At 32.9% G+C, this 27909-nt stretch overlaps 1 protein-coding gene across 4 annotated transcripts in view; it reads right to left on the bottom strand.

The window, feature by feature from the left end:
- Positions 1-27909, bottom strand: part of FSTL5 (follistatin like 5) — a 786930-nt gene that overhangs the window by 249663 nt on the left and 509358 nt on the right. For all 4 annotated transcript variants that reach the window (XM_045055718.1, XM_045055716.1, XM_045055717.1 and 1 more), the window contains exon 7: positions 92-258. In XM_045055718.1, the coding sequence (XP_044911653.1) occupies positions 92-258 (167 nt within the window). The remainder of the gene's footprint in view (positions 1-91; positions 259-27909) is intronic.

The following is a 27909-nucleotide window of genomic DNA, read 5'->3' as shown; positions in this document are numbered from 1 at the left end:
AATATTCATTAAGCTACTCAGACTTCACAAGGCTTAGAGTATATCACATGAAATACACAAATTATAAAGGAACACCTATGTATGTACTCACATTGATGTCTTCCAAATCTAAATTATTTAGAATAATATTGTTCCTTTTCCAGATGATGGGGGGTCTCAGTGCCCCCTGAATGGCACAGCTCAGAACAGCACTTTGTCCCACGGTTGCTGCTGTAATGCTTAGTTTCTGATCTTCAGGCAGACTCAACTGGATAACCTCTGTAAAGATAAAGTGTCAGTAATGTTGATGAGCCTGTAGTTTTATAAGGTTAATTACTATAAAGTTTCTGAATACTAGTAATTAAGGCTTTTAGTTTGAATAAAATTGAAAAAAGCTTGTGATGAAATGAAAAAAAAGAGTAAATTGTTTCCAATAAAAGGTCAGAATGACATTTCAATTTAATTGATTGACAAGCATCCTCATGAGGCAAAGAACTATTAAACATGAATATCAGAAGTAGAGTTATAATAAGCCTGGCAGATTGCACCCAAAAGAGAGATAAATTATTTAACTGCCAAATCGACATGTAGTGTGTCATCGGCATTGAAATAAAAATGATGTTGTTTATTCACTGATAGATTTATATTGTAGGTGCGGTGAGATCATTGCTGGCTGGCTTCAGAGAACACTAGCATAGCTGAATGGGTAAAATGCATCATTATGCTGGGAAACGTAAATTGACTCTAAAGGAGTAAGATTTATTTGGGAAGTTGAAGGAGGAAAAACTGAAGTTCACCAACCACACAGTAATTAAGTGAAATTCTGCCAGCTGCCTTTATCAGTCAGACAATGTTGGTATAGTACACTTGCTTCCTGATCCTTAAATTTTAAAGTCAAATATAATATTTTTAACTACCCAACACATTTCTTCTAATAATTTTGCCAAACCAGTAAATATAATTTGTAACTTGGATCTGGCTGTCCCTTTCTACTTTCAGAGAATATTTACCAATTATGGGAATTAACAACTCTGTCATTGTCGATTATCATGAGAAATGACTGGATAAGCCTACCAGTTTTCTTCCACATGAAAGTTGCCCTTTAGTTTTCTCAGCTGACATTCACAGGCACTGTCTTTTCTATGCTATGACTGAGTCTTGCATTTTGACTTTGCTCAGTTTTAGCCAGGTTAGAAATATCACAAACCACAATTCTGAACTGAAATTTCCATGGGGTTGGTGTGGGGAGGAACAATGATTATCTTTTGTTCCTTTGTTGCAATTGATGATATTTTTCATGGGGGCATTGGGTACAGAAAGTGATGGATTTTAATTTGCGATAAATATGATCAGGTGCTATCCTTGCTGTTTCCTCCACAAGCCGCTTTCCTTTCCTTTCACCATTCTACCTTCTTTTTTTCTCTTTCTGAATCATGTGTCCTCTTGAGAAGGAAGAAAAATGCCTACCAAATAGTTTATAGAATGTAACTATTTGATAAACAGTTACTTTATTTTTTGGTGCAATCACAAAAAGCAGTGTCAAAAATGGCATGCATTTTTGTAACGTAAGACCAGGATTAAACAATTCCTCACATGCACATACTAAGTATGAATGTTAAATGATCTCTATTGTCATGAACCACTGTCTGCCACACCATTACCTTATGAAAATAAATGAAATAAACTGACCCTTACATTGTTATATAAAATCTAGTTTCTAAATTTAAAGGCCTTAATTACTTAAGTCAGAAGTGTTTTGTGTTGTCAAAGAAGGGGGTAGGCATGCTTTTGAAACTGAAAAACCCTATGATACTCAGCCCAAGATTATTCTTTTTGCCATTACATCCAGAAATGATAGAAATAGGTAACAAGCATGTTGCTCAGTCATTTGTATTGGCAGCCTAATGTTGCCTAATGACATTCATCTGTATTCACATTTTATTTGAGTTTCCTGAGTAATAAGAACATAGGCAATATGTTTAAGCTTCTCTTTAATACTAATTCTGTTACTATTTATTTATTTATTTATTTATCTATATTTTATATGTTTGACCAATTAAGCATAGAAAACATCTGAAATTTTCAAACACAGTGTTCTTCAGGTTTTTAAAAATATGATAAACTTATAGAAAAAGAGAGAATTATAAGAGTAAAAACATCATGAGAGTATCATAAGGATTACTTATAGTTTTAAATAACATTTCTGAATTCCAGCTTCTGGTTTCTCATAAAATCATCCAAGAGACAATGGGGACATCTGGTTCTAAAATCCATATGTTAGCGTTGGCTATTCTGACCAATGCCAATAGCCAATAGCATTGGCTATTCTGACAGTTAGCAATATAATTGCTACTAAGTCACTTTGGAATCTCTTCACTAACCTCCATCATTTGGTATTAGATCCCGGGGCATTCAAATCAGTTGTGCTTTTGGTAGTTATGCATTAACAATGCTAATTAGATAATATGAACATGTTAGAGTAAATGAAAGATAGGGCATAACAATGTGGGACATCTTTCTAAAATGTAATTTTTTTGAGAGGATGCATAATGAGAAACAAGAATTACTATTCACCCAGGGTATATTAACAAGCACAGTAAAAAATTTTCTTTAATTTGGAGATTACATTTTAAAATCATTTTTAAAACTATCTCAGTGATATGTATTATTAAATAATGATATGTATTTTGAAAACTGTTTAGAATTTTTCCTGCATATGTCATGTTACATATACATTTCTCCTCTTTCTAGTATATCACATAGAACTACATACACCAAGCCAATTATGTTCACTTGCTACTTCTCAAAATCAAGTGGTTCTTTGCTTAAATATGTATAGCAGCGAAATTTGTTTTACCTACAAAACTGTCATACTTATTTTACTAGTCTTTCTGATAGCTATTAACAAGCAAAGATTTAATCTCACAAAGTCACTGACATTAAACGTTTTTATTCTTATATTCTAAATTTCATTAAACCTGCTTTAATGGTAAAGAACATACATATAAAGCATATTGGATTTATGTTTTATAAAGAAATGGTGACTATGTCTAGATTAACGACCCAAAACAATAACTATGAATCAATCTGTAAGCCGATTTAACATTTATTTTAAGAGCTATTAGTACAGGTTGGTTGTCTCTGAGTGTTTGTGGATATTTAGTGGTCAAAGTTGTTAGTTCCGAAATTAGTTCCAAGGAAAAAATATTGAAAATTTAATTCCTTATTAATTAGGATTAATCTACATTTTCATAGCTATACATTAAATGAAAGCATACTTCATTCTACAACATTCTATCCACAAACAGCTTATGCTAGTTATGTGAAGACAACTACTTTGTAGAAAATAAGATCTACCATTTTTGTACCCACCTCCATCCTTTCAGCTCCAATAATAGCACACATATGAAAGTCTTTGAGTAAAATCACATACAGGCTAGGTTTAACAGATGGTACTAGATTTTTTGAAACACTTCAGCACGTTTTTTGACCTATAAGCCTTGTCTCCTAGTGGAGGACTCTCAAGTATTCAAGGGAAGAAATCAGAGATCCAGCTGTGGCGTTTCCTCTAATCTCATCTTATGAAGACTATTAATGCCATTTCTAGATCAGCTTTTCTTTTGATTACTTGGGAAAAGGAAGAGGCAAGTAAAATAGTGTCTCCCTTTGGAACCCTTTCTGCACTTTCTCATTTTCACAACTTGACTTAACAGGAATATTAAGAGCTCGCTTACAAAGGAATGAAAAATTATCTATACTAGCAAAACCTAAAACCAGAGAGAGACAAGTACAGTTGAGTACAACTTCAACCACAGTAGGTAAGTATTTTTAAAGCATTTATTCCAATAGAAACTAGGTGATAGAAATAGTAATAGGAACATGTGTAAAAATAGTATGTGTTCTTAAAATAGTACCAAAAAAGGAATAAAATACTATGAATATTTGTGAAACACCAATTAAAAAGAAGATTTTAGTAACTGACTTAAAAATTGATTTAAAAATCAATTATTTTAAAATCATTAGAAAAATATAATTTATCATAAACAGGGTTCTGTTCCTTCCCAGTTCCTAAGTACATACTTATGTTGAATATTTTAATACCAGTTCTATAGTCTTATTGCCTTAATTATGCATATAGTTATTATAGGAATGAAAAATGGAAGAAATTTTATCAGCAACATTTTCAAATTATATGTGTTTTTCCCTTCTCTACCTCATTAAAAGTAATTACTAATTAAAAACAGAAAAAATAAAATACTTAAGTAAGAAATGCATCACACAAAAAAGACACTTAGAAACCCTAAGTGGTATAATTAATTATTCTCATAATAAAACCACACTTACTCAATGACACACTCCTTAACTAACTAGAAAAATCTGATGGTATCTTTTGTCAAGAAATAAGTAATTTCAAAACAAATGTTAATTCTTACCTAATTTAGACATGTCAAGATATACACTAATTTACTGTGATAAAATGTCTGGAATTTTTTAATACTAATTGCTTATCTGTAAACTATTGTATGTTTATATCAGAATATGCATTGCAAAAATAAAACAAAATAAATTTAATAAGAGATCTAGAAATTTTCCTTTGGTAACAATGGATTAGATAATTTGGACTAACTCTTCTACTAAAGAAGTAACATAACAAACAACAACAACAACAACAAAAACAACCCTGGAATAAATACAAACACAAATTTTAAAAGATTATATGAGAGACATATTCTTTCTCATTCCTTCTTATTTTTATCTCATGAAAGAGATAAAAGGACAGTGAGGAATTGCTCAATCTATGCCTTGGAGAGAACTGTAACTTTGAGAGATAAGATTGCACCTTGAGTCACAAATCCCTTTAGGAAATTTTCCATCTTGAGAACATGACTGAGGCTTAAAGCCTTTTGGTGGCTTTTGTTCCTCCAGCCATATAGGATACGTGCAATAATGGACTAGATGCTGTTTGTACTTGAACTTGAAGGTGTCTTACTCTGCAAGTGAATAGTATGGACTACAGCTCACTTTTATCTAGGTGTCTCATAAAATATAAAATCTTCCCCTGTATAGTAAAATAATATCATCCTACTCATCCGATCATTATTATAAGCAATTCTGAAAATAAAATTCCCAATAAACAATTAAGGATAATATGGCATTCACAGAGAGAAGACAACATGATGAGAATAAGCAGAAATACCACACAGTAGTAACAAACTCACCAGAATTATAAAATGTATTGTTTATGAAAATATAATCAAGTTAGGAAATTTGACAAAGACCTTAGACATGCAATCAATAAACATTATAAATTCATGGAAGAGCCAAGTAGAAATTATATAAGTAGAAAATGTAATAAGTGAAATTAAGAATTAAATTGTTGTACATAAGAACAGATTAGACACAGTAGAAAAGAGAATTAGTAAACTAGGGAAGAGATTAAAAGAAACACTACAGAATGAAAAGCAAAAAGATAAAGAGTTGAAAATATGGGCGAGGGTAACAAAAATAGGTTTGTGTGGAACCTCAAAAGGAGAAAACAAAGAAAATAAAACAAAAGTAATACGTATTTGAAGAAATAGTACCTGAGGATTTCCATTGAAAGATACCAATCATCAGATTGAAGATCATCAAATGTGAAGCAAAGAAAACAAAAAACTAGAATAATCTACACCTAGACACTTAGTAGTAAAATTAGAGAAAAATCAAAGAGAAAGGATATTCTTAAAATTATGCAAATAAAAAAATAACAGATTGCCTTCACAGTAAGTAAACTAGAAAAGTAACTGATATCATTAACAGAAACAGGAACAAGAAGCTAGTGAATGATATCGTATAGATGATAAAACAAAATAAAATCAACCTCAATATTTTATACATATAAATAAAAATAAATAAATAAATAAATACATTTTTTAAACTTTTTTTTAATGTTTTTATTTTTGAGACAGAGAGAGACAGAGCATGAGCAGAGGAGGGGCAAGAGAGAGAGGGAGACACAGAATATGAAGCAGGCTCCAGGCTCTGAGCTGTCAGCACAGAGCCCATCGCGGGGCTTTAACTCACAGATTGTGAGATCATGACCTGAGCTGAAGTCGGATGCTTAACCGACTGAGACACCCAGGCGCCCCAATAAATACGTTTTTAAAAACAATAAGAACATTGATCTCTAGTAAACTTGTCTTAAAGTAAATTCTGCTGGAGATTCTTCTGGGGAAGGAAAATGCTCCTAGATGGAAGCTCAAAGATGTGTGAAGGAAAGCAGAGCAAAGAAAGTGTTTAAATGTAACTATTAAAATTTAACATTATACCTTGATACTTCAAGAATTCCTGATAACATAAAAGAATATCTTCATAACCTTGGGGTAGAGAAAGATTTTTTAAGGCACAGAAAAAAAAAACAAACAAAAAACCAAAATGAAAACAAACAAAAACAACAGCAACATCAAACTCACCACAAGGGAAATGATTTACAAGTTTAACCACATGATAATTTACATGACCTATTCCTCAAAATGTACTTTTAAGAGACCAAAAATGTAAGCCGCCAAGCAGGAAAAGATACTTGTCATCCACAAAACAAGCTCATATGTAGAATGAATAAAGATCACCTAAAAATCAATAAGTAAATGACAAAGTCCAAAGAACCACCAAACAAAGACTTGAACAAATACTCTATGAATTAATTAATCCATATGGCTAAGGAAAATCTAAAAAGTATTTAACAATATGTGTAATCAGGGAGAAGCAGGTTTAAGCCAAAACTTTCACACTGGCATAAATTACAAAGTCTCGTGATAGCAAGTGTCAGGAAGAATATGAAGCAACATAAATTCCTATATTCCTGGAGGGAGAATTCACATATATAGTTTCTTTCCCCATTGGTAAATAAAGTCTCTTCTACACAAACTTGCCCCGCCAGTTCATGTTTCCAAAGACAAAGTTATCCATGTGCCTTGTGGAAGCCGAAAGTGACACAGAGAAGGCAGAGTGTTTGCATGATATATATATATATATATATATATATATACATATATATATATATATATATATATATATATAAATTACGAGAGGTAGCAATGCATATATTTTCTAGATCTTTAATACATTAGACAGCGAGGGTGAGGGGTGGGGGAAAGAAGAGGTCTAATTTGGGAGAGAAGAATCTGGTTTTGGAATTAGGATTTAAAAAAATACTGAGTTTATCCAAAAAAAAAAGAATGAGTAGAGAGGAAAATTCTGAGAATACAAGTGAAAATGGAATTATTTCCATCACAAATTGTGAAGGAAACCAGAAGGAGTTATAATCATAAGCATAAATAAAGTATATAGCAGTTAGTTAAAATAAAAAGGTCATTTTTTCCTGTGTCATTGGAGGGATCTAAAAGTTATGGGAAGATATTTTAAAAAGACTTTTCAATAAGAGATTTTCTGTACAACTGAGCAAAGTTTCTTGTACAAAATTGGAAATTCATTTTGTCATCTCTTTATAATTCTGTAATAAGGACAATACAGAATTATAGACAGGACTATATTTTGATAACACTGAAAGACATCTTACATGTTACAATATTAAGTCACATTTTTTTAGTCATGATTTTGATGCTCTTTCCACGATCTTATAAATGTAGTACAATTACCATTCAACTTTTCTCTTCAAGTATATTTAATTTCTCTCTTTCAAATAAATTATATACAGTTGAATTTTAAACTGAAATATGGGAAGAATAAGTCTATTCATTCAGTGATATGTATGACAGTAACAATTTGGGAAATAATTCTTTTTTATGAGGAATAATTTCACTTTGAAATTTGACCTAACAAAAATTGTATCCAACAAAGAGCTGGGTGATGATTACCCAAAGTAATCAAGTTAATTTTAACATTTCAATTTGGAAAACTTCAAAGGTAGAGACAACTGGATGATATATAAGGTATATAAGCTGGAATAATAAGGTATTGATATTTCAAGCTATATTATATCCAGTTTAAAATCTCTTTACAAGTGAGTGCTCCTTGGAGGACTAAGGTAAAAAATAGAAAGTAGCCATCAGCATTTATTCAGCACTTACTACTTGTTAGACACTGTTCTAAGTACAATAAAACCTTGGATTGTGCGTAACCTGTTCTGCTAGTGTTCTGCAAGACGAGCAAACATTTCTAATACATTTTAACTTGATAAACGAGCGATGTCTTGCTATGAGTAGTATGTGACACTGAACATATCACAACTGAGCCAGTTGTTACTCTCTCTCTCTCTCTCTCTCTCTCTCTCTCTCGGTCTCTGTAGGATTGTGGGTGACAGTCTCCCATGCTTGGATGCTCTGTCTCAGGCCACAGTGTTTCGCAGAAATTAGTGGTTTTTCAGAACATTGGAAGGTGCCCACAACTGGCACTAGTGTATTTTTTTTTTTTTTTTTTTGGCATTTCAAAGCACCTATGGACAGTTCTTTACTTTTCCACACAAGAGTAAGCTTAGGAATGCTTTGCTTCATTCTGGGTCAGGCTGCCAGCAGACATAGACCCTTCCTCCACTGCCTTATTGCCAGTCACATTAAATAGTGGTTAAAAGAGTTTATTAATACTGTACTGTAGCCAATATTCATGCAAGCATATACAATGGCTCCCATGCAGAAAAAGATTCCATTGAGCCAATACATAGCAGGGATTCCATTAGTGATAGTGAAGATCATCCTACACAATAACCCTCCTCTCTCTTGTCTTCCTTACACCAGCCATGAAGATTTTCAAAGGTAAGCGTAAATTTGTTTTTCTTTATATGTTGTATTTTCATTATTTTGTATTATATTAAGTACTATAAACTTAAAACAATTAATGTTTATTTATTTGTGTGTGTGTGTGTGTGTGTGTGTGAGAGAGAGAGAGAGAGAGAAAGAGAGAGGGAGAGAGAGAGAGACAGAGATAGAGAGGGAGAGAGGGAGAGAGAGGGACAGAGTGAGAGGGAGACAAAGAATCAGAAGCAGGCTCCAGGTTCTGAGCTGTTAGCACAGGGCCCAACGCAGGGCTCAAACTTGTGAACTGTAAGATCATGACCTGAGCTGAAGTCTGATGCTTAACTGACTGAGCCATCCAGGCACCCCTTATAATCATTTTTATATGAATATTTTGGGTTATGGAACAAATCATCTGAGTTTCCATTATTTCTTATGGGGAAATTCGCTTTGATATACAAGCACTTTGGATTACATAATTCTGGAACGAATTATGCTCACAAACCAAGATTTTACTGTATTTGATTCATTTAGTCTTCACAACTACCCTAAGAGGTAATGATGTTATGATCCTGCTTTTTTTTTTTCCTTTGTCTCTTTTCCACTCCCACTCATTTGTAATTCTATTACGTGAGAAAGAGATCAATGAAATTTCACCAGGCATTTGGTGATCAAATAGGAACTTTCCCCAACGCACTAAGTATGGCTAATGCAAAGGGAAGAGTTCTGCTCTTTGATTACAATTACAGAGAAGAAGAAAAAATACTATCTTAGGGTATCTTGCAAAACAATCATCTTAAAAAGATACGCGCTAATGACAATGAAGTCTGAAGAGCATGGAGGATAAAAGCATGAAATACATCATCAAGAAGACTCACATTTGAGACATGACTTGGATACCTTTGATTTCTAATGCACACTATTCAGAAGACTTTTTTAAAAACACTTTTTACGTTTATTTATATTTCTGAGGGAGAGAGACACGTGAGTGGGGGGAGGGCAGAAAGAGAGGGTGACACAGAATCAAAGCAAGGTCCAGGCTCCGAGCTGTCAGCACAGAGCCCGACATGGGGATCGAACTTGTGAACTGTGAGATCTTATCCTGAGCCGAAGTTGGACGCTCAACCAACTGAGCCACTCAGGCACCCCCAGAAGACTTTTGACAAGTTATTTAAACCCTGTGATTTAAACTCTCAATTTTTCCATCTCTACAATAAAGATGGTGCCTAACTCTTAAGAATATTGTGAAAATACGATATTTCAAAATACTTATTACTGTGCCTGGTCTTTAGTAAATTCTGGATATGCCACAGCTGTTACTACTAATGAAGAGCTATTGAAGTATGTGTAAGTTAAAATAGGTCTCATTTTACCATGTATAGAAACATAACATTATGATCTGTTTGAAAAAGGCGCTGCTTATATAAATTGTATTGGTTTGATTTTCATTGATATTACTTAAACATAAGAAGAAAAATCCAGGCTCATGACCCATAAGGCAATTTAGGCTCTACTTTAGTTCTACTCTTACATACAAACTAAGTGCCTTTAATGTACTTAATATGCATGTTAAAAAAAAAAAAAACAAAGCCTATTGAACATAATGATAATCACTTTCTACCTTCAAAAAATCAAGAAAAATATAATGAAATGTTGAAATAATCAAATATCTTTCTACTGTACAATTTGTGGAATAAATACCATGTGTGATTTGAGAAAATCTGAAATTACTCTCTAAGTGCCTAAATTACTGAATACATGAAATACTGAATAAATCTATCTCTAATAATCTTTTAAAAGCTTCAGTATGATCACTTATAAATGGAATTCAGTGTAATAAATTACGAGGAGAAATTGCATAGACATGCGAAGGAAAGAATCTAACGTGAAGAGTTCGCCCGTGAATCCTCATTTGTCACTCAGGGTAAAGCAATCAGCTAATCACTACCCATTTCCTGTATGTTAACAGTGTGTTCAGTGCTGTGTTAAAAAGCTATTACAGGGGTGCCTGGGTGGCGCAGTCGGTTAAGCGTCCGACTTCAGCCAGGTCACGATCTCGCGGTCCGGTCCGGGAGTTCGAGCCCCACGTCGGGCTCTGGGCTGATGGCTCAGAGCCTGGAGCCTGTTTCCGATTCTGTGTCTCCCTCTCTCTCTGCCCCTCCCCCGTTCATGCTCTGTCTCTCTCTGTCCCAAAAATAAATAAACGTTGAAAAAAAAATTTAAAAAAAAAAAAAAAAAAAAAAAAAAAAAAAAAAAAAGCTATTACAGATATAAGGATAGAATGTTAACCTGTGTTCGTTCCTTCAACTTATCTCAAGGAAACCCCAGGATGTTAATGTTGGAGTCAATCAAATGACACATTATTTGCTCTGTCTTTAATAAATTGAAATTTTGTCACCAATTTTTAGATTACAGTCAGTCGGCAGAGCTAAATGGATTAACTATTCCCTCCATGCAATGTAATATAGATTTTGAGCATTTCAGACTGGAAAAGATTTTAGTATTGTTTGCCTAATTAAAACAATTCAGGTAAAGGAGAAGATTGTTGTTTGCCTTAACACACTGCTATTAACTGATAAAACTGAAACTGGGATCCAGAGCATTCGCCTACACTATGAAGTTTTACAGAGTTAGAGTCTCCCTATTATGTTGCAGCGAATAGACCTGAAAGATGGAGAATTGAACGCTGGCTGTTCATTTTGGCAGCTCTTCATAGCTTCAGAAGACTGGGTCTCAGCTATGCGAATTCAGAAACAAATTTAACAATTCATCCAGAATTAATTAAGCTATTGGGGATTGACTGAGCTAATCAAAATCACAGGATACTTTTGTTTATAGTGGAATACCAATTTATTCATTTACAATTGGGAAAGCATCAGGTTTAGTAAGTAGTGTCAGCTGTGAGCCTGGGAATCTCCTTTCTAATGCACAGGTCAAAAGCTTTCAAGATTGATGAACAGAAAATTACAAAAAAGGGAGTTGGCTATTCTCAAGCCAGTCAAGCTCTAATCAGCTAATGAATTGCCCTTTTCAACTCTAAAGACATTTCTGTCTAGAGAGCCTTTCTTTTCCTTGTCACTTTCAAGTTTACTGACAAATTCTCAGCTCTTAGCCTCCTGTTTTTTTTTTTTTTTTTTTTTTTTTTTTACTCCATGCAAATGACCATATGTTTGCAACTAGAGTATTAACTCAGGTATGCTGTAAGAGTTGAGCATATAAGAGCCTTCTTCACATCAGTTAATGTTCCCGTAGTCCTGGGCTTGGCAAATGATGCCCACACACCAAATCAGGCCCACCGGTTGTTTTTGTAAGTAAAGTTGTATTGGAACACAGGTATATTCCTGTATTACTGTATTGTCTATGGCTGATTTCAGTTATATAGGCAGAGCTGAGTAGTCATTACAGAAACCTTATGGTATACAAAACCTAAAATATTTATTCTCTGGCCCTTTATACAAAATTGCCTCATCATGGCAATACCACACTGCCGATTTTACATCCCTTCACCATGCTTTAGTTATTTAAATGTGAACTATTGGATTCTCCTTTCTAGGTTCACAACACTAAGCATAAAATAATTACACAAAGAATACATGAAAATTGTTCCCATTTATAGATGGGTGAATTTGTAAATTACCACTGTATTCTTTATCTTCTCTGAAGCTTCCATAAATAACAAAGGGAGGAGTTTCTATAACTATGACAATTGATGCTCTTAGAGTACAAAAAAAAATAATAATGTAAAAGTGAGTCGTTTGTCATTCCCAAATGTAAATTCCTAGTTCCTGATGGTAGCATCCTACTGGGTCTGTCTTCTCCAAGTTTATCATGTAGAACAATGATCATTTCTTCTCTCTTTTTAACATCCAATCAAAATACCAATTCTCAGGACACATTTCTCAGCCAGAAGGAAAGCAATCTGATTATCCCATGTAAGTCATTCACAGTACTAATCTGTGAACAAGCCTGATTTCCAAGAGAGAATTTACATTTTAATAGGGAACATTTTAATTCAAATGTGTCTTTAACCACCAAAATGCTTAGTAGAAATACTTATGAGAAAGAAAACCTTCTAAGGAACACTTGTCAACTCTGACACCATTTTCTCACTAAGAAATCAGAGGGACCTACATCTGACATAGACAGCCTTAATGTTCCACTCAGTTTGACCAAATTTTAGACAAAACCTGTCTAGATTATAGTTCTCTGACCTTTTTCTTAGAGCATTTGCTTTCAAAATTTGCTATTGGAAATTCTTTCTCTGCCCCTTAGAGATGTAAATCATCTGGCCAGTTATGCCAGCCAGGAACGCCTTTCTCAAGGACCTCAGAGCCATCCCTGTGAAATGTAATCATCAAGGAAGATATGTTCTTACCCCAGTCTCTCTAAGGTGTGAGGCTAACTCCAACAAGCACCAATGAGCAGACACGCTTGGCCTCATCAAATTGACCAACATCATTTTCACCCCATTACCCTTCAGTACCTTTCAATTTGCTCACCGTGGTGCTTAGTAGCTCATTTGCCTTTTGTTTCAGCAATAGTCTTCCTTGCCTTTTAAGCTGTGAGGTGCAATTTTTCATTGAAAGGCAGAAATCAGTTTTCCTTTTCTGAAAAATCATGGTATTTGCTCACCTTTACTTCCTACTTCTCAATCATGCTTAAGAGAGAGGGACTTTACAAAGTATTAATGAGGGGACGAGTGACATTTATTTATAGTCTATCATTCTGGAGAGGTCGAGAAATTGAAGAAAAACAGATTGTCCTCATTTATTTTCAGCTATCCCCCCAAAAAGCTATAAATTTAAGGATTTTTACAGGTTTTTGATTGTTTCTATACAATGGTGGTTTTTATCACTTATCAAGCTAGAAATACATCTTCGCTGAATATAAATACAGTTTAAATTACTTTAAATATGTACTTCTCTTAGGATCTTCCAGGCATAATTTTATACTATATCACTATCTTGAAACTACAGGTCCTTACAAATCCTATGTAAATAGAGTACAATTGGAAGCTCTCCAGCAAATCAAACGTTGTCTAAATGCCTAAAAACTCAGATTTAGGGTCACTTATCCTCATCATCAAAACAAAGAAGATATGTGAACCATAATGCACTTTACCCAGTAATTTTGAATAGATATTCTATACACTGGCTGCTAAAATTAATGCACTTGATTTAAATCATACAAATTGAAATGTGTTTATGGAAATTAGAACTTGCATGGCTTTAATTGAAATTCTATATGTATAGATCTCCTAATTGCTAAAGCATATTTGATTATTTGAGAAAAGGGATCCAGTACAAAAATGTCAAAATCTACATTTTGTGGCTTTTTTCATGCAAAAATCTCAGTCTTTCACATGAATTTGATATTTGCAGTAAGTTTCCCAATTTTTTGGAGATTTCACTAAGGTACTTTATCTTTATCTTACTCATTTGAACAAATTTTGTGTACAGTACTAAAAAATAAATTCATTTTCAAAGAAGCTGCTGAAGTAAATCCAAAACGATTTTTAGTAATTCTTAAGTAGTAAAACTATTTATTATAGCATCATATGACAAACAAGCAAACCATGTTTTTTTTTTTTGTTTTTTGGTTTTTTTTTGGTTAAGTAGATAAAAGAGTGGGTCAAACTCATATGCTGATGAATTCTAGCCTTTGACACTATATTTATTTCTTTGTAACAAATAAATGTAACTTATCAAATGTCACTATTTTTATATTTAAGTCTGAGTTTTGTCTTATTAATTTGTGATACAAAGTGCATAATTTATCTTATTAGATAACATGTGTATATTTTTAATAATTATTTTTGAGACTATTTTTATACTTATTTTAAATTCATGAAGACTTATAACTTGTTTCAAAATTGTATAAAATTAGCACAATATTTCAATACCTATTTATAAACTGTCAAACAGAAAAGTCATAGTATTTTAACCTTTATAATATAATTCACTTAGAATCAAAGCAATTTTAAGATATGATGAAGCACTGTATTTCATATAACGTTGTCAACAAGAGTGATTTTGTTTTGGCTGATATTACTTAGTAAACAATTAAAAAAATCTAATAATTAATGCAAAAAAAACACTCCATAGGTTCTCACTATTAATGGAAATTTTGTAATGGAAATGTATATTTGGCAAGATACTAAACTCAAAGCTTTACAGCATCAACATTCTAACAGAAATCACTTCCTTGGAAAGAAAGGATGAATGGAAAGAATAGAAATGAGGAAAAAATTGAAACGATTTGGTACAGCTAATTCATCTTATTACTCATTGACTTCATTTCTTCATTGCTACCCTAGTGTTTGATGTAAATAATACTAGAAATAAAATAAAATGATCCATATCCCTTTTATATTTGCATGTGTCTTAGAAAAAATAAATTGTTCCGACACATAAAAACCAGAACTATTGGCTGGGGCACCTGGGTGGCTCAGTCGGTTAAGCGTCCGACTTCGGCTCAGGTCATGATCTCACGGTCTGTGAGTTCGAGCCCCGCATTGGGCTCTGTGCTGACCGCTCAGAGCCTGGAGCCTATTTCAAATTCTGTCTCCCTCTCTCTCTGACCCTCCCCTGTTCATGCTCTGTCTGTCTCTGTCTCAAAAATAAATAAACGTTAAAAAAAATTTAAAAAAAAAAACAGAACTATTGGGCAGCAGCATATTTGGGGTTTTCTCTAGCCACACCTGAGGGCCTGCCACTGCTGTTATATAGGTATGTCACCATACCAATGGCCTCCCTGATAGCCTTGTTTGGTTGATGTATTATATATTAAAGAGATATCTAGTGACCAAGTTAGAAACACAAGTCTGTGACAATAGTTTATGAAGAAAAAGGTAGCAAAGGTGAAGTCATGCCCCATAGATTTAATGAGGTTGAAACTAGCAGAAAGTTGAAAGCTTCTTTTTCAGAGAACCGTTTTCCCCTAATCTGCTATTGTGTATGTTCAGACCCCTCTAAGTAACCCACTAGCTGTCTGCAGAAGCCTGGACTCAAGGTCAACTGATGCGGTTCCAGCCTATGAAAAAGCAAGGCTCTGCATTCCTTACCCAACATGAATCCAAGACCTCATCCAGTTTATACCAGCTCTCAGAGCATGCCTGTAACCCCTTCTCCTTGTCCTAAGATAACCTCCTGATGTCAGGGGCTGAACCTTGCCCCATTTTGGTGTTGTCACCATCCCAAAATGAACATGGGATGTATGTTATATATACGTTTGCTCATGGTGTTTGCTCCATCTTTCTTCATGAGTTCATGAGTTCATCAATATGTATGTAATCTCAACCCCTATGATTATAAAAAACTGTTCTCTCCCTGCTCAGGGAGGCGAATTTGAGCTTTGTCTTCCCTCTCTTGGCTGCCTCTCAGATAAACTTTCCTTGCTGCATCTCTGATGTCTCAGTGATTGGTTTTGTTGCACATCAGGCAGACAGACTTGGATTAGGTCACAAGGGCAATCAATATACAGAAGGCACAAAGGGGGACTATTAACTTTGATAAAGAAACATTTCAGTGAAGACATGTACCATTCTGTTTAACATTAGGATGCATGTAAATCTGATCTTTGGGAGAACTCTTTGGGGCTTTAGCACCTGGTACTGTTGCTGCCCTTGTGAGACTCCATAGGAAACAGAGCCTCTCTCTCCTGACAGAGGTCTTGTGCTTCAGTACCTGAGTTCAGCTTTATAATCTCTGATTTGATTCAGCTGAGATATCTATTACAAAATTAATATCATGCGAATGGTAATAGAGGCATAAACACAAAATTGTAGATATAGCAGGGACACTTCATAAACATTTCAATTCACTATATATATATATATATATATATATATATACACACACATCAATATCAAAATAGATATGTTTCTAATCACTTCAGTGGAAAGTTAGCAATAAAAACAAATGATAAACAGTTGCTTAAACTTAATTGCTTGATAGTAATGAAATAATAGCATATATAGTTTAAAATCATGTGGAAACATTTCATTAGTGTTATTCCCTCTATGAAAATTTGATAAACCAATATAGCTATTACTTATTTTTGAACTTGATCCATAAAGAGTGTCACATCATACTCTTTAAACACATATTTACTAGAATTTCACTTAATTTGGAAATTGGAATACAAATGAACAACAGAACACAATATTTTCCCAGTAATGCTTAATTATCAATTTAATATTAGATAATTGAGACATTAAACTCACCATTTTGTTAAAATAGCAACCCAGGAACACACTGAGATTCTTAACTAATTCCTCTTATGCTCATAAAGGCAAAGCGCTATAATTAGCACAGTTAAATAGGAAGCATTTTTACATAATCCATTTTTTATTTATCAAAATTCTAATTTGGTGGTTTTAAGAAGCAGGGATTTACTGTTTATCATGAAAGCATAAACTTGGATGTAGTATTTTTCTTAAGGAGTGCAAATATTGTAATTCTCAAGAGATAAGAAAAAAATATTCTTTTCCTTGAAGGCATGCTGTATAATCAGATTTTATACATTGCTACAAAAAACTTACATTAATGTGCTTTTAAGGAAAAATTTAAAGAGAAAACAAAACCTAGATTCATGATGTAATTTATGCTAATATGATGCTGTCTGATATAAACTCTTTAGAAGTTTTTATTATATATCTTATATGTATATTTATTTTCTCAGAAAAGGAACAATTTCAAAATTATTAGACTTAACAGCATGTAATATATTATTATATATGTGATATGACCTTGCTATGTCACATATCAGTCAATATAAACTAATTTGTATGATACGTTGTAGGGAACAAATCACATTGGAAAAGTACAAACTGGTTCCTGGTCTGACTCCGAATTTGAATTCTGACTCTTTTAACACTTTCTCATAGGACCTTGGGTAGAAATCACAAACTGCCCTCATAGAAATCAGTTAAATTAATTAAAGGTAGGATATCGGCAGGGGAGTGAAGGGAATAATTATAAATATGTTCTCTTCATTTTCCCTCATCAAGAAAGACAGAACATTCGCAAAAAACTTTGGTCCCAATTCTTAGACATTTGAGCTTCGAAGAATGCAACAAAAGAACAGTAAACCAATCTTTGTAGTTTCTTAGGCCCACATTCTCTCAGATTTTGTTTTCATCATTATTGCTACTACTACTGATAATACAAATTACACAAATAAATCATTGAGACTATAGAAAGAGAATGTAATAATTAAATGAGTCAAGTAGAATTCAGAGAGGACTCTATCATTACATTTGATCAACAAAAGAAGAGTATGCATTGATGAAAGCTACAGATATGTTTTCAAAATAAACTGTAAACCGCGCAGAAGGTGGAGAAAAGTTTCAGAGAGATGGAAAGTGAGAAATGGGAAAACAGCAATAAAGGATGAGATTTAATTTAGATAAATGCATCGGAATACACAGAAGGGATGCCAAAGAAAGAAACAAATTGAAGAGTATTGGTTAGAGAACACCTTTTGGAGATTAACTATGGATTATTATGGGAGAGAATCTTTGCTATATGACAGAGAAGTGAAAACTAAATGAAATATGTCTTGTAGTAGATAAAGAGGATTATTGCCATTTTATCTACACACTCAGGGTTAATTTTTAGCAACCATAATAATTTTTAAAACAACAACAGTAATTTTAATAGCTAGAAGCTATAGAATATTAGGTACACACGGGATGTTCTATTAAACTCTTTAGTATTAAACATTCAAGTAAATATTGAAGTAGTGTTACTAATGCCATTTTACTTATGGGGTATTATCTCTTAGAGATATTAAGTAATTTTTCAAGGTTGCAGAGTTGTAAGTAGTGGAGCAAAGATGATATAAACTCTGAAAACTGATAGCATAAAATTTAAATAGGAGAAAATAAAAGGAAGCATACAAAAGCATTGGATGTTAATATGTAGGAATAAAGGGTTTCAGTAAGACATGATTTTCACAAATGACAAAATTTGCTAACATACATTGAGCATTAACTATGTGCTAATTACTGTTTTCCATACTTTACTAGTTTTTATTTGTTTAATCCTCAAAAATCGTATGTGTTAGAATTATCATTCCATTTTGAAAGTTAGGGACACAAAAGCAGGGAACAATTGTGTTAACTAGTCTTGGTTATATAGCTCGTAAGTGGTAGAGCTGAGAGCTGAATCTAGCAATCCCACTCCAGGCTCCATGAATGTGTGCTAGTTACCATTATGTTACATTGATTCTAGTATTGGGAAAAGGGGGCAAATACAGAATAGAATACAAGTGTAGAAATCAATTAAATGCAAGAAAATAGGAGTTACTGAAAAAGGACTGTGCCTGATACATAGTGTAATTATTAATAAATAATTATTAAATACATAGAAAATAATCTAAATGAGTGAAGTTTGGAATCAACATTCATTCACTGAGAAAATAAAAATAATAAACCAATATGCTATCTTTCTTCCTTTTCAACAATAGTTATTGAGCACATACTATGTGCTGAATACTCTTCTGGTGTGAGGAATACATTTTTGAAACACATAGAAATGGTCCTCTCTTCACAGAGCTTATATTCCAGGAAGTATAAAATAATATTTCACCAAAGCTCAGCTATTTACACTTTTATTCCTAATTATATTCTTCTAGTTAATTTTGAATCAAGACATAATTATATGATATAAAGTTAAACCAACTATATACCAACAATAATTAAATATGCAATTGTAACTTAAAATATTTCTTTACATACATATTGTTTTATAGAAGAGAATAAGAACATCTTAAAAAGAAATATAGCGCAGACTTCATTTTAGGTACCCAGAGCTTTGAGATTCAAATTAAACAGATTTGAACATGACGCTAGACCCAATGCCATACATTTTGCTTGTCACATCATGTTCTGAGCTGAGTCTACTTAATTAGATCAACATTTGGACCACATAGCCATCTGTGTGCATATTGTCGCAATTCCAAGCTATTATTTGTCCCTCCCGGAATACATTTACTCACTCCAACCCTTCCATCCCCTTTCAGCTTTTGGTCCACTAAGGTTTATGCTAACACTCATTTTTTAATCTACTTCATGAAGAGCTACCCTCAGTCAGTTGAAGCAGCAGTGACTTTAACTTTTCTGCTCTTGTTTCTTTGTTTTGTTTTCATCTTCCTCTCCCTGTCATCTTTATTTGTGAGGATAAGGATCTGGCACAAGCAGACATTTCCCAGAAGATATGAATTACACCCTTTTTCATAGATGTTAGAGTTTGTTTTTATTTTAAATGTTTTATTTTTATATTAAATTAGAAAAAAATAGAGGAATAATTAAATAAAGTTATAATTTCATATACATTCCTAAATTTCTAAATATCCCTGGGAGAAGATCTCTGGAAAAGCAAGCATTTTGTTAAACAATAAATTGGCATTGATTAAGTAAAAAATTTAAAGCACACACTAACAGTGGACTTATGAAGCCTTGAAAACTTTGAGGCACTGAAAGATTCAAAATACCAAGATTCAAAGGAATTCCATGTTTTCTACTCTCCCTTGTTTGTAAGTCCCTCTCTGACACTAAAGAAAAACACATTAAATCATTCAGTTCAGTGAAGTGTAACACTGCAAATGGTAATAATGTGTAGATGCAGTCCAAAAATCAAACTGAATTATAGTCAAGGCAAAACTTTCATTACATGAAAGAGTAACTATGGAAATCAATTAATGGAGCAGATAAATCCAGCTGTGGGTCAAGTGAATCAAATCTAGCCGGTGTGTGTGTGTGTGTGTGTGTGTGTGTGTGTGTGTGTGAATTAAAAATGATCTTCATACAATTGAAATGATTCCACTAAAAACTGTTTAAATACTGGGATTACAAACAAATACTTTAGGACACAAATGCTTTCTGACTTAGAAAAAATGTCACGAGCCAAAAAAAAAAATGTCACGAGCCAAAAAAAAACAAAAAACAAAAAACAAAAAACTACATCACACAAAATTTAAGAAATATGAAGTCTAGTTAAGAGACACACTAGCACACATCAGAAGCATTTGGTACATTTCTTTTGAGCTATTTTGCAATGAACGGATAGATGTTTGTGGGTTTCAAACATCTTTACATTTATTTTTCATCCTTGTAATCAGGAGTATACTAAACAAATTTCACAACCAGTACTATACTGGTACTGATCGATCCAATCATGCCAGCTGAATATTAGTTTAGTAACAGTCAGAATGTGCACAAATGTTGAAATTGTATTTATAATCAGCATTTTTTCAAATGTTTATGTACTTTTCAGAGAGAGAGCACACAAGGACATGTGGGAAGGGAAGAGAGATAAGGGGACAGAGGATCTGAATTGGCAGCAAAGAGCCCCATGGGGGGCTTGAACTCTCAATCCAGGAGATCATGACCTGAGCCAAAGTCAGATGGTAACTGAATGAGCTACGCTGGCACCCCAATAATCAGTATTTTGAAATGACTAGATCATACTGTATAGAATACATATAATTTATAAGTCTTTTTAGTGTAATAAATATTATACAGTAATGTGCAAATTCAGAACTACATATTTTCTTATTTTATATTTCCTTACCACTCCAAAAAGATATTAAAAAATAAGAATTAGTTAATAATGTTTAACAATTTGATACATATTGTCAAATTACAAAAGAAAACTAAGTTATACAGAGATTGTGTGTGTATACAAAATCTGTTACTGTTTGCATATTTTAATACTTTTATAATTATACATATAAAATATGTTCAGTGCATAATTTTTTACATACTTGGGGAAAAATACAGAAAATAAAACTTCATATAAGAAAGTTTACCCACTATTTACCTATAGAAAACAAAACCACTAATTTGTTTTTTTTTCATATATGAAATTTATTGTCAAATTGGTTTCCATACAACACCCAGTGCTCATCCCAAAAGGTGCCCTCCTCAATACCCATCACCCACCCTCCCTCCCACCCCCCATCAACCCTCAGTTTGTTCTCCATTTTTAAGTCTCTTATGCTTTGGCTCTCCCCCACTCTAACCTCTTTTTTTTTTTTTTCCTTTCCCTCCCCCATGGGTTTCTGTTAAGTTTCTCAGGATCCACATAAGAGTGAAACCATATGGTATCGATCTTTCTCTGTATGGCTTATTTCACTTAGCATAACACTCTCCAGTTCCATCCACGTTGCTACAAAGGGCCATATTTCATTCTTTCTCATTGCCACATAGTACTCCATTGTGTATATAAACCACAATTTCTTTATCCATTCATCAGTTGATGGACATTTAGGCTTTTTCCATAATTTGGCTATTGTTGAGAATGCTGCTATAAACATTGGGGTACAAGTGCCCCTATGCATCAGCACTCCTGTATCCCTTGGGTAAATTCCTAGCAGTGCTACTGCTGGGTCATAGGGTGGGTCTATTTTTAATTTTTTGAGGAACCTCCACAATGTTTTCCAGAGTAGCTGCACCAATTTGCATTCACACCAACAGTGCAAGAGGGTTCCTTTTCTCCACATCCTCAACAGCATCTATAGTCTCCTGATTTGTTCATTTTGGCCACTCTGGCGTGAAGTGATATCTGAGTGTGGTTTTGATTTGTATTTCCCTGATAAGGAGCGACACTGAACATCTTTTCATGTGCCTGTTGGCCATCCGGATGTCTTCTTTAGAGAAGTGTCTATTCATGTTTTCTGCCCATTTCTTCACTGGGTTATTTGTTTTTTGGGTGTGGAGTTTGGTGAGCTCTTTATAGATTTTGGATACTAGCCCTTTGTCCGATATGTCATTTGCGAATATCTTTTCCCATTCCGTTGGTTGCCTTTTAGTTTTGTTGGTTGTTTCCTTTGCTGTGCAGAAGTTTTTTATCTTCATAAGGTCCCAGTAGTTCATTTTTGCTTTTAATTCCCTTGCCTTTGGGAATGTGTCAAGTAAGAAATTGCTACGACTGAGGTCAGAGAGGTCTTTTCCTGTTTCTCCTCTAGTGTTTTGATGGTTTCCTGTCTCACATTCAGGTCCTTTATCCATTTTGAGTTTATTTTTGTGAATCAAAACCACTAATTTGAAAAGATATATGTGTCTGTATGTTTACTGAAGTATTATTAACAATAGCCAAAACATTGAAGCAACCCAAGTGTCCATTAGTATATAAATTAAAGCAGATATGCTATACATACACAGTACAGTATTAGTCATAAAAAAGAAAATGCATTCTTGCCATTTACAACAATGTGGATGGACCTAGAGGGTATTATGCTAAGTGAAATATGTCAAACAGAAAGACAAATACCATATGATTTCACTTGTATGTGGAATCTAAAAATCAAAACAAACAAATAACTAAAAAAATAAAATAGGGACTTAGATGGAGAGATCCAACTGATGGTTGTCAGAGTGGGGGGCAGTAGGCAAAAATAGGCAAAGGGAATGGAGAGGTACAAACTTCAAGTTATAAAATAAATATGTCATGGAGACAGCACAGGAAAAAAAAGTACAGCATAGGGAATATAATCAATAATATTTTAATAACTTTGTATAGTGACAGGAACCAGATTTATCTTGGTGAGCATTTTGTAATGTATATAATTGTTAAATTACTGTGCTGTGAACCTGAAAATAATGTAAAATTGTATGTCAAATATATAATTGAAATTAAAAAATAGGGGCACCTAGGTGGCTCAGGTTTTTAAGCATCTGACTCTTGATTTGTGCTCAAGTCATGATTTCAAAGTTTCATGATCAAGCCCTGCATTGAGTTCTAATCTGGCAGTGCAAAGCCTGCTTGGGATTCTCTCTTTCCCTCTCTCTCTGCTCCTCCCTCACTCACACTCTTACTCAAAATAATTTAAAAAAACTTAAAAAATTTTAAAAAAGAAAGTTTATCCATAATCCCTTACTGAAATATTTTATACACATTTCAAATAATTATATAATGAGATTTAAACTATGCTATATATGTGTGCATGAATATATATGTGTGTATGTATATATAAATATAAGCATATGTATATATGTATTGTAGCATGAAACATACACAGATAATGTTATTTCTACAGGCTTCAAAACTGTTTCTCAACAATAAGGTATGAGGCATACTTCCATATCATTACCCATATTTTTTATCCTCTTTTTAATAATTATACTATGTTATATTCTGTAGGTAGATATGAAACACTTATAATTTATATAGTGAACCTCACAGTTTTGATATCTTTGTCATTTCCATCTCTATTATAATTTATTCTAAATAAATTGTAAGTTGTATATAAGTAACATATAGATAATTAACAAATTGATTATTTTTTAAAATAAATCCCTATAAGTGGAATATGTGAAACTAATTTTGTGACAAAGTAAAAATATTTATTCATATCTGAAGTCTGACCTCTCAAAATGAATACCAATTTTCAATTTAATAGACTGGACAAGAAAATGTGTGTTGGTCTGGCCCCTGCTGACAGTATGTATTATCATTAAATACCACACACACACACACACACACACACACACACGCACACTTTGACAATTAAAGAAGTGCAAATGTTTGCCTCAATGCTTTAATTTGCATCTTAATCATTATTTATATTACATTATTATAATGAAATAATTATGTGCATTTTCTTAATTATTTAGAATAATTGAGTGTTTGAAGTAAACTAGATGTATAATGACCAGATAATGGTAACAAAATTTATATTAGATCCGCAATGATTAAGTACAATGTTAAACATTTATTTTCCTGCCATATATGTCACAAATAATTTTTATAGTGGTTTATGCTATTGAGTCATATTCATAAATATGCAATTTAATTTAACAAATATGCTTCAGTATTTATTCTTTTGGTGTTCTTCTTACAAAAATTTTCCAACCTGTAATTAAAGTGAATTTATTTTCTATTAATTCATTTATTTCCTTTTTTTGTCTTTTGGAACCATTTCAAATTAAATATCCTATAAGATATGAGGTAAAGAGTATAAAAATGTGTATGATTTTTAAATATTTCACTATGGAAACTTTACTATCATTTTGATTTTTAGGTTCAGCTATAAAAGCGTAAACACAAAAGATTTTATACATTCACAGCCACTGAGAAGAACCAGTCTAGAATTGGTGGCTTTGCAGTATCACCAGAAACCTAGAATCCTTCTTTTTTTCACTGCTTATATTTTCCATCTTCAAAACCATCCTTAATCCAAAATAACTATTAATCAATCTTAACATCCCACACAAACAGAAAGGAAGAAAATGAAATAAAAATTAGCCTTTCTGGAAATTCCATACCTAGTTTTAAATATATACCTATGTGGTATATATAGATTACTATGTGTGTGTGTGTGTGTGTGTGTGTGGGTGTGTGTGCATATATATAATGCAGTAATAACATTTGGACTGGTATTGAAAGGCATTAAATTAATTAAATAAACCTTTCCTTATAATAACTGTTTTAACTAGTTGTCTTTTTTTTTTTTTTTTGCATAAGGAACTACCTTAAAGTTTAGTGGCATAAAGAGGCAAATATTGTATTAAATCATGATTCTGTAGGTCAGTATTGCAGGCTCAACTCAACTATGAAATTACTCTTTTCCATGACATTCACTTTGTAGCATTCTGCTAGTAAATTCACTAGACTGATAGACGCAAGAAATGTTCATTTACATGTCACCTCAGCGCTCTTCTATAGGTCATTGTATCTCTACACTGGCCTTGGACTTTCTCACAGAATACTGATCTCTGAGTGTTTGCACTTCTTACATATTAGTTTGCTTGCCATTTTAATTTCATATTTTTCAATAAGACTTGCAATTTTATAGGATTTTTCACCTTTTAGTTACTTTTATGGACAAGTTAGTAGAAATATTTAATTATGTTGTTGATAGAGTGAATGGCATCTTTCTTTGATTGTATTTTCTAAATGTTTATTGCATTACAATCAAGAATAGTACTGCTTGTGTATTCTTCTTGAACCCAATATCCTTCTCAATTATAATGATTTTAATTGAGATCTTTAGGTTTTCTAGATATGCAATTACATCATTTGCAAATAATAATTGACTTTTCTATCATTGTTTCTTACTGATTTTATTAGCCTTATTATGGTAATTAATTCAAAATAAACAAATTACAGAAGTCATGAACTACTTCTTTTCATGCAGCACTAATTTTTTGGGAGAAACATTTATGTCACTAGACACAGCTCTGTATATTCTGTTCATACTGCAACCTTTTTAGTATGTTCCAAGATATGGAAACAGGGAACAACATGAGTAGGAAAAAAATGTAGTTGACTTAAGAATGTTTTCTTCACTTTCCTGGAATAGAAGGCCAGACTTTCCTTTTTTTGTATATTATAAACTCTTCCTAGGAAGGTAACTTTTGCTCATTTTATGGAAAGGTATGTGGAAAAAACATTCTGACAAAATTCAATTCACTTTCATGATAAAAACACTCACCAAACCAGGAAAAGATGGGGACTTCCTTTACATGACAAAAAGTATTTATGATTTGTTGTGTTTTTGTTTTTATTCATCTCAAAGTATTTTCAAATTTTCCTAGTAGATTCTTCTAATTGGTTGTTTAAGAGTGTATCGTTTAATTTCCACATTATTTGTCAATTTACAGTTTTTTTCTTTTATTGATTTTAACGTCATCCCATTGAGGTGTGAAGTTTTCTTTTTTTTTTTTTTTTCAACGTTTATTTATTTTTTGGACAGACAGAGACAGAGCATGAACGGGGGAGGGGCAGAGAGAGAGGGAGACACAGAATCGGAAACAGGCTCCAGGCTCCGAGCCATCAGCCCAGAGCCCGACGTGGGGCTCGAACTCACGGACCACGAGATCGTGACCTGGCTGAAGTCGGACGCTTAACCGACTGCGCCACCCAGGCGTCCCGAGGTGTGAAGTTTTCAATTAACATACAATCTTCAATTGTATTACTGTATAGTCCCCAACAATACTGTAGACATATATTTTATAACTCTCTATTTCTTTCTTCAATTCTGTCAGTTTGCTACCAATACATTGCTGCCAATGTATGTTGGATTCTATTGTTTGCTGCATATATGTTTATAATTGTTACATCTTCTTGATGAATTGACACTTTTATCAATATATAATGCCACTCTTTTCCTCCTCTAACACATTTTGTCATAAAAATATTTTGTCTAACATTAGTATAGCCATCCCAGCTCCCTCTTGGTTAATGTTTATGTGGAACATTTTTTTCCATTCCTTCACTTTCAACATATTGGTATTTTTAAATCTACAGTGAATCTCTTAAACAAAATATAGAGTTGACCATGTTTTTTAAATCCATTCCACCAATCTCTGCCTTTGACTTTAGAGTTTAGTTTGTTTTCATTTAACATAATTACAGATAAGGAAGGACTTCTGCTACTTTGCTGTTTGGTTTCTATATATCTTATACCCTTTTCGTCTTTCATTTCCTCCACTGCTTCTTTTTAGTTCAGTGCATTTTCTGTTGCGAATTATATTGATTCCCTTCTCATTCCCATATTTTGATTACAATGGTGATTACAGTTAATGTTCTAAATTTGTAACAATGAAGTTTGAATTGATACCGATGTAATTTCAATATCATATACTAAATCTATCCCTGTCCATCTCTTTCCTCCATCCCTTTATGCTGTTATTGTCACAAATACATATTTATACATTGTGTAACTATTAACATAAATTCATTACTGTTTTGTAAATTTGTCTGTTAAATAATTTCAGAAACAAAAGAAAGTTACAAACAAAAAATATAATAATTCTACCTTTTATTGTTGTCTATGTAATTATCTTTACCAGTGATCTTTGTTTCTTGGCTACAAGTTACTGTCTAGTGTCCTTTTGTTCAGCCTGAAGGACTCCTTGGTAATTTCAATTGCCCTATCTTCAAATTTGCTGTTTCTTTTTTCTTCCTGCTAATATCTTCTGTTGAAACTCTCTGGTGATGTAAGACCAGATTATGAAAATTTTTCCTTTGAGCTATTTATTTTTCAATTATAGCAATTCTATTTGTTTGTTTGTTTTACAATTATATCTCTTACTGATATTCCTTACTTTTTCATACATCATTCTCTTGATTTCCATTATTTCTTTATTCACGTTTTCCTTCAGCTCATTGAGCATCTTTAAACATAGCTAATTTAAAGTATTCATGTAATAAATCTATATTTGGATTTCTTCAGAGATTTCTGATTTTGCTTC

The sequence above is a fragment of the Felis catus genome, chromosome B1, assembly GCF_018350175.1.
Source record: "Felis catus isolate Fca126 chromosome B1, F.catus_Fca126_mat1.0, whole genome shotgun sequence".
NCBI classification, from domain to species: Eukaryota; Metazoa; Chordata; class Mammalia; order Carnivora; family Felidae; genus Felis; species Felis catus.
The sequence above is the reverse complement of the archived record's forward strand: the minus strand, read 5'-3'. Positions and strand labels throughout refer to the sequence as shown.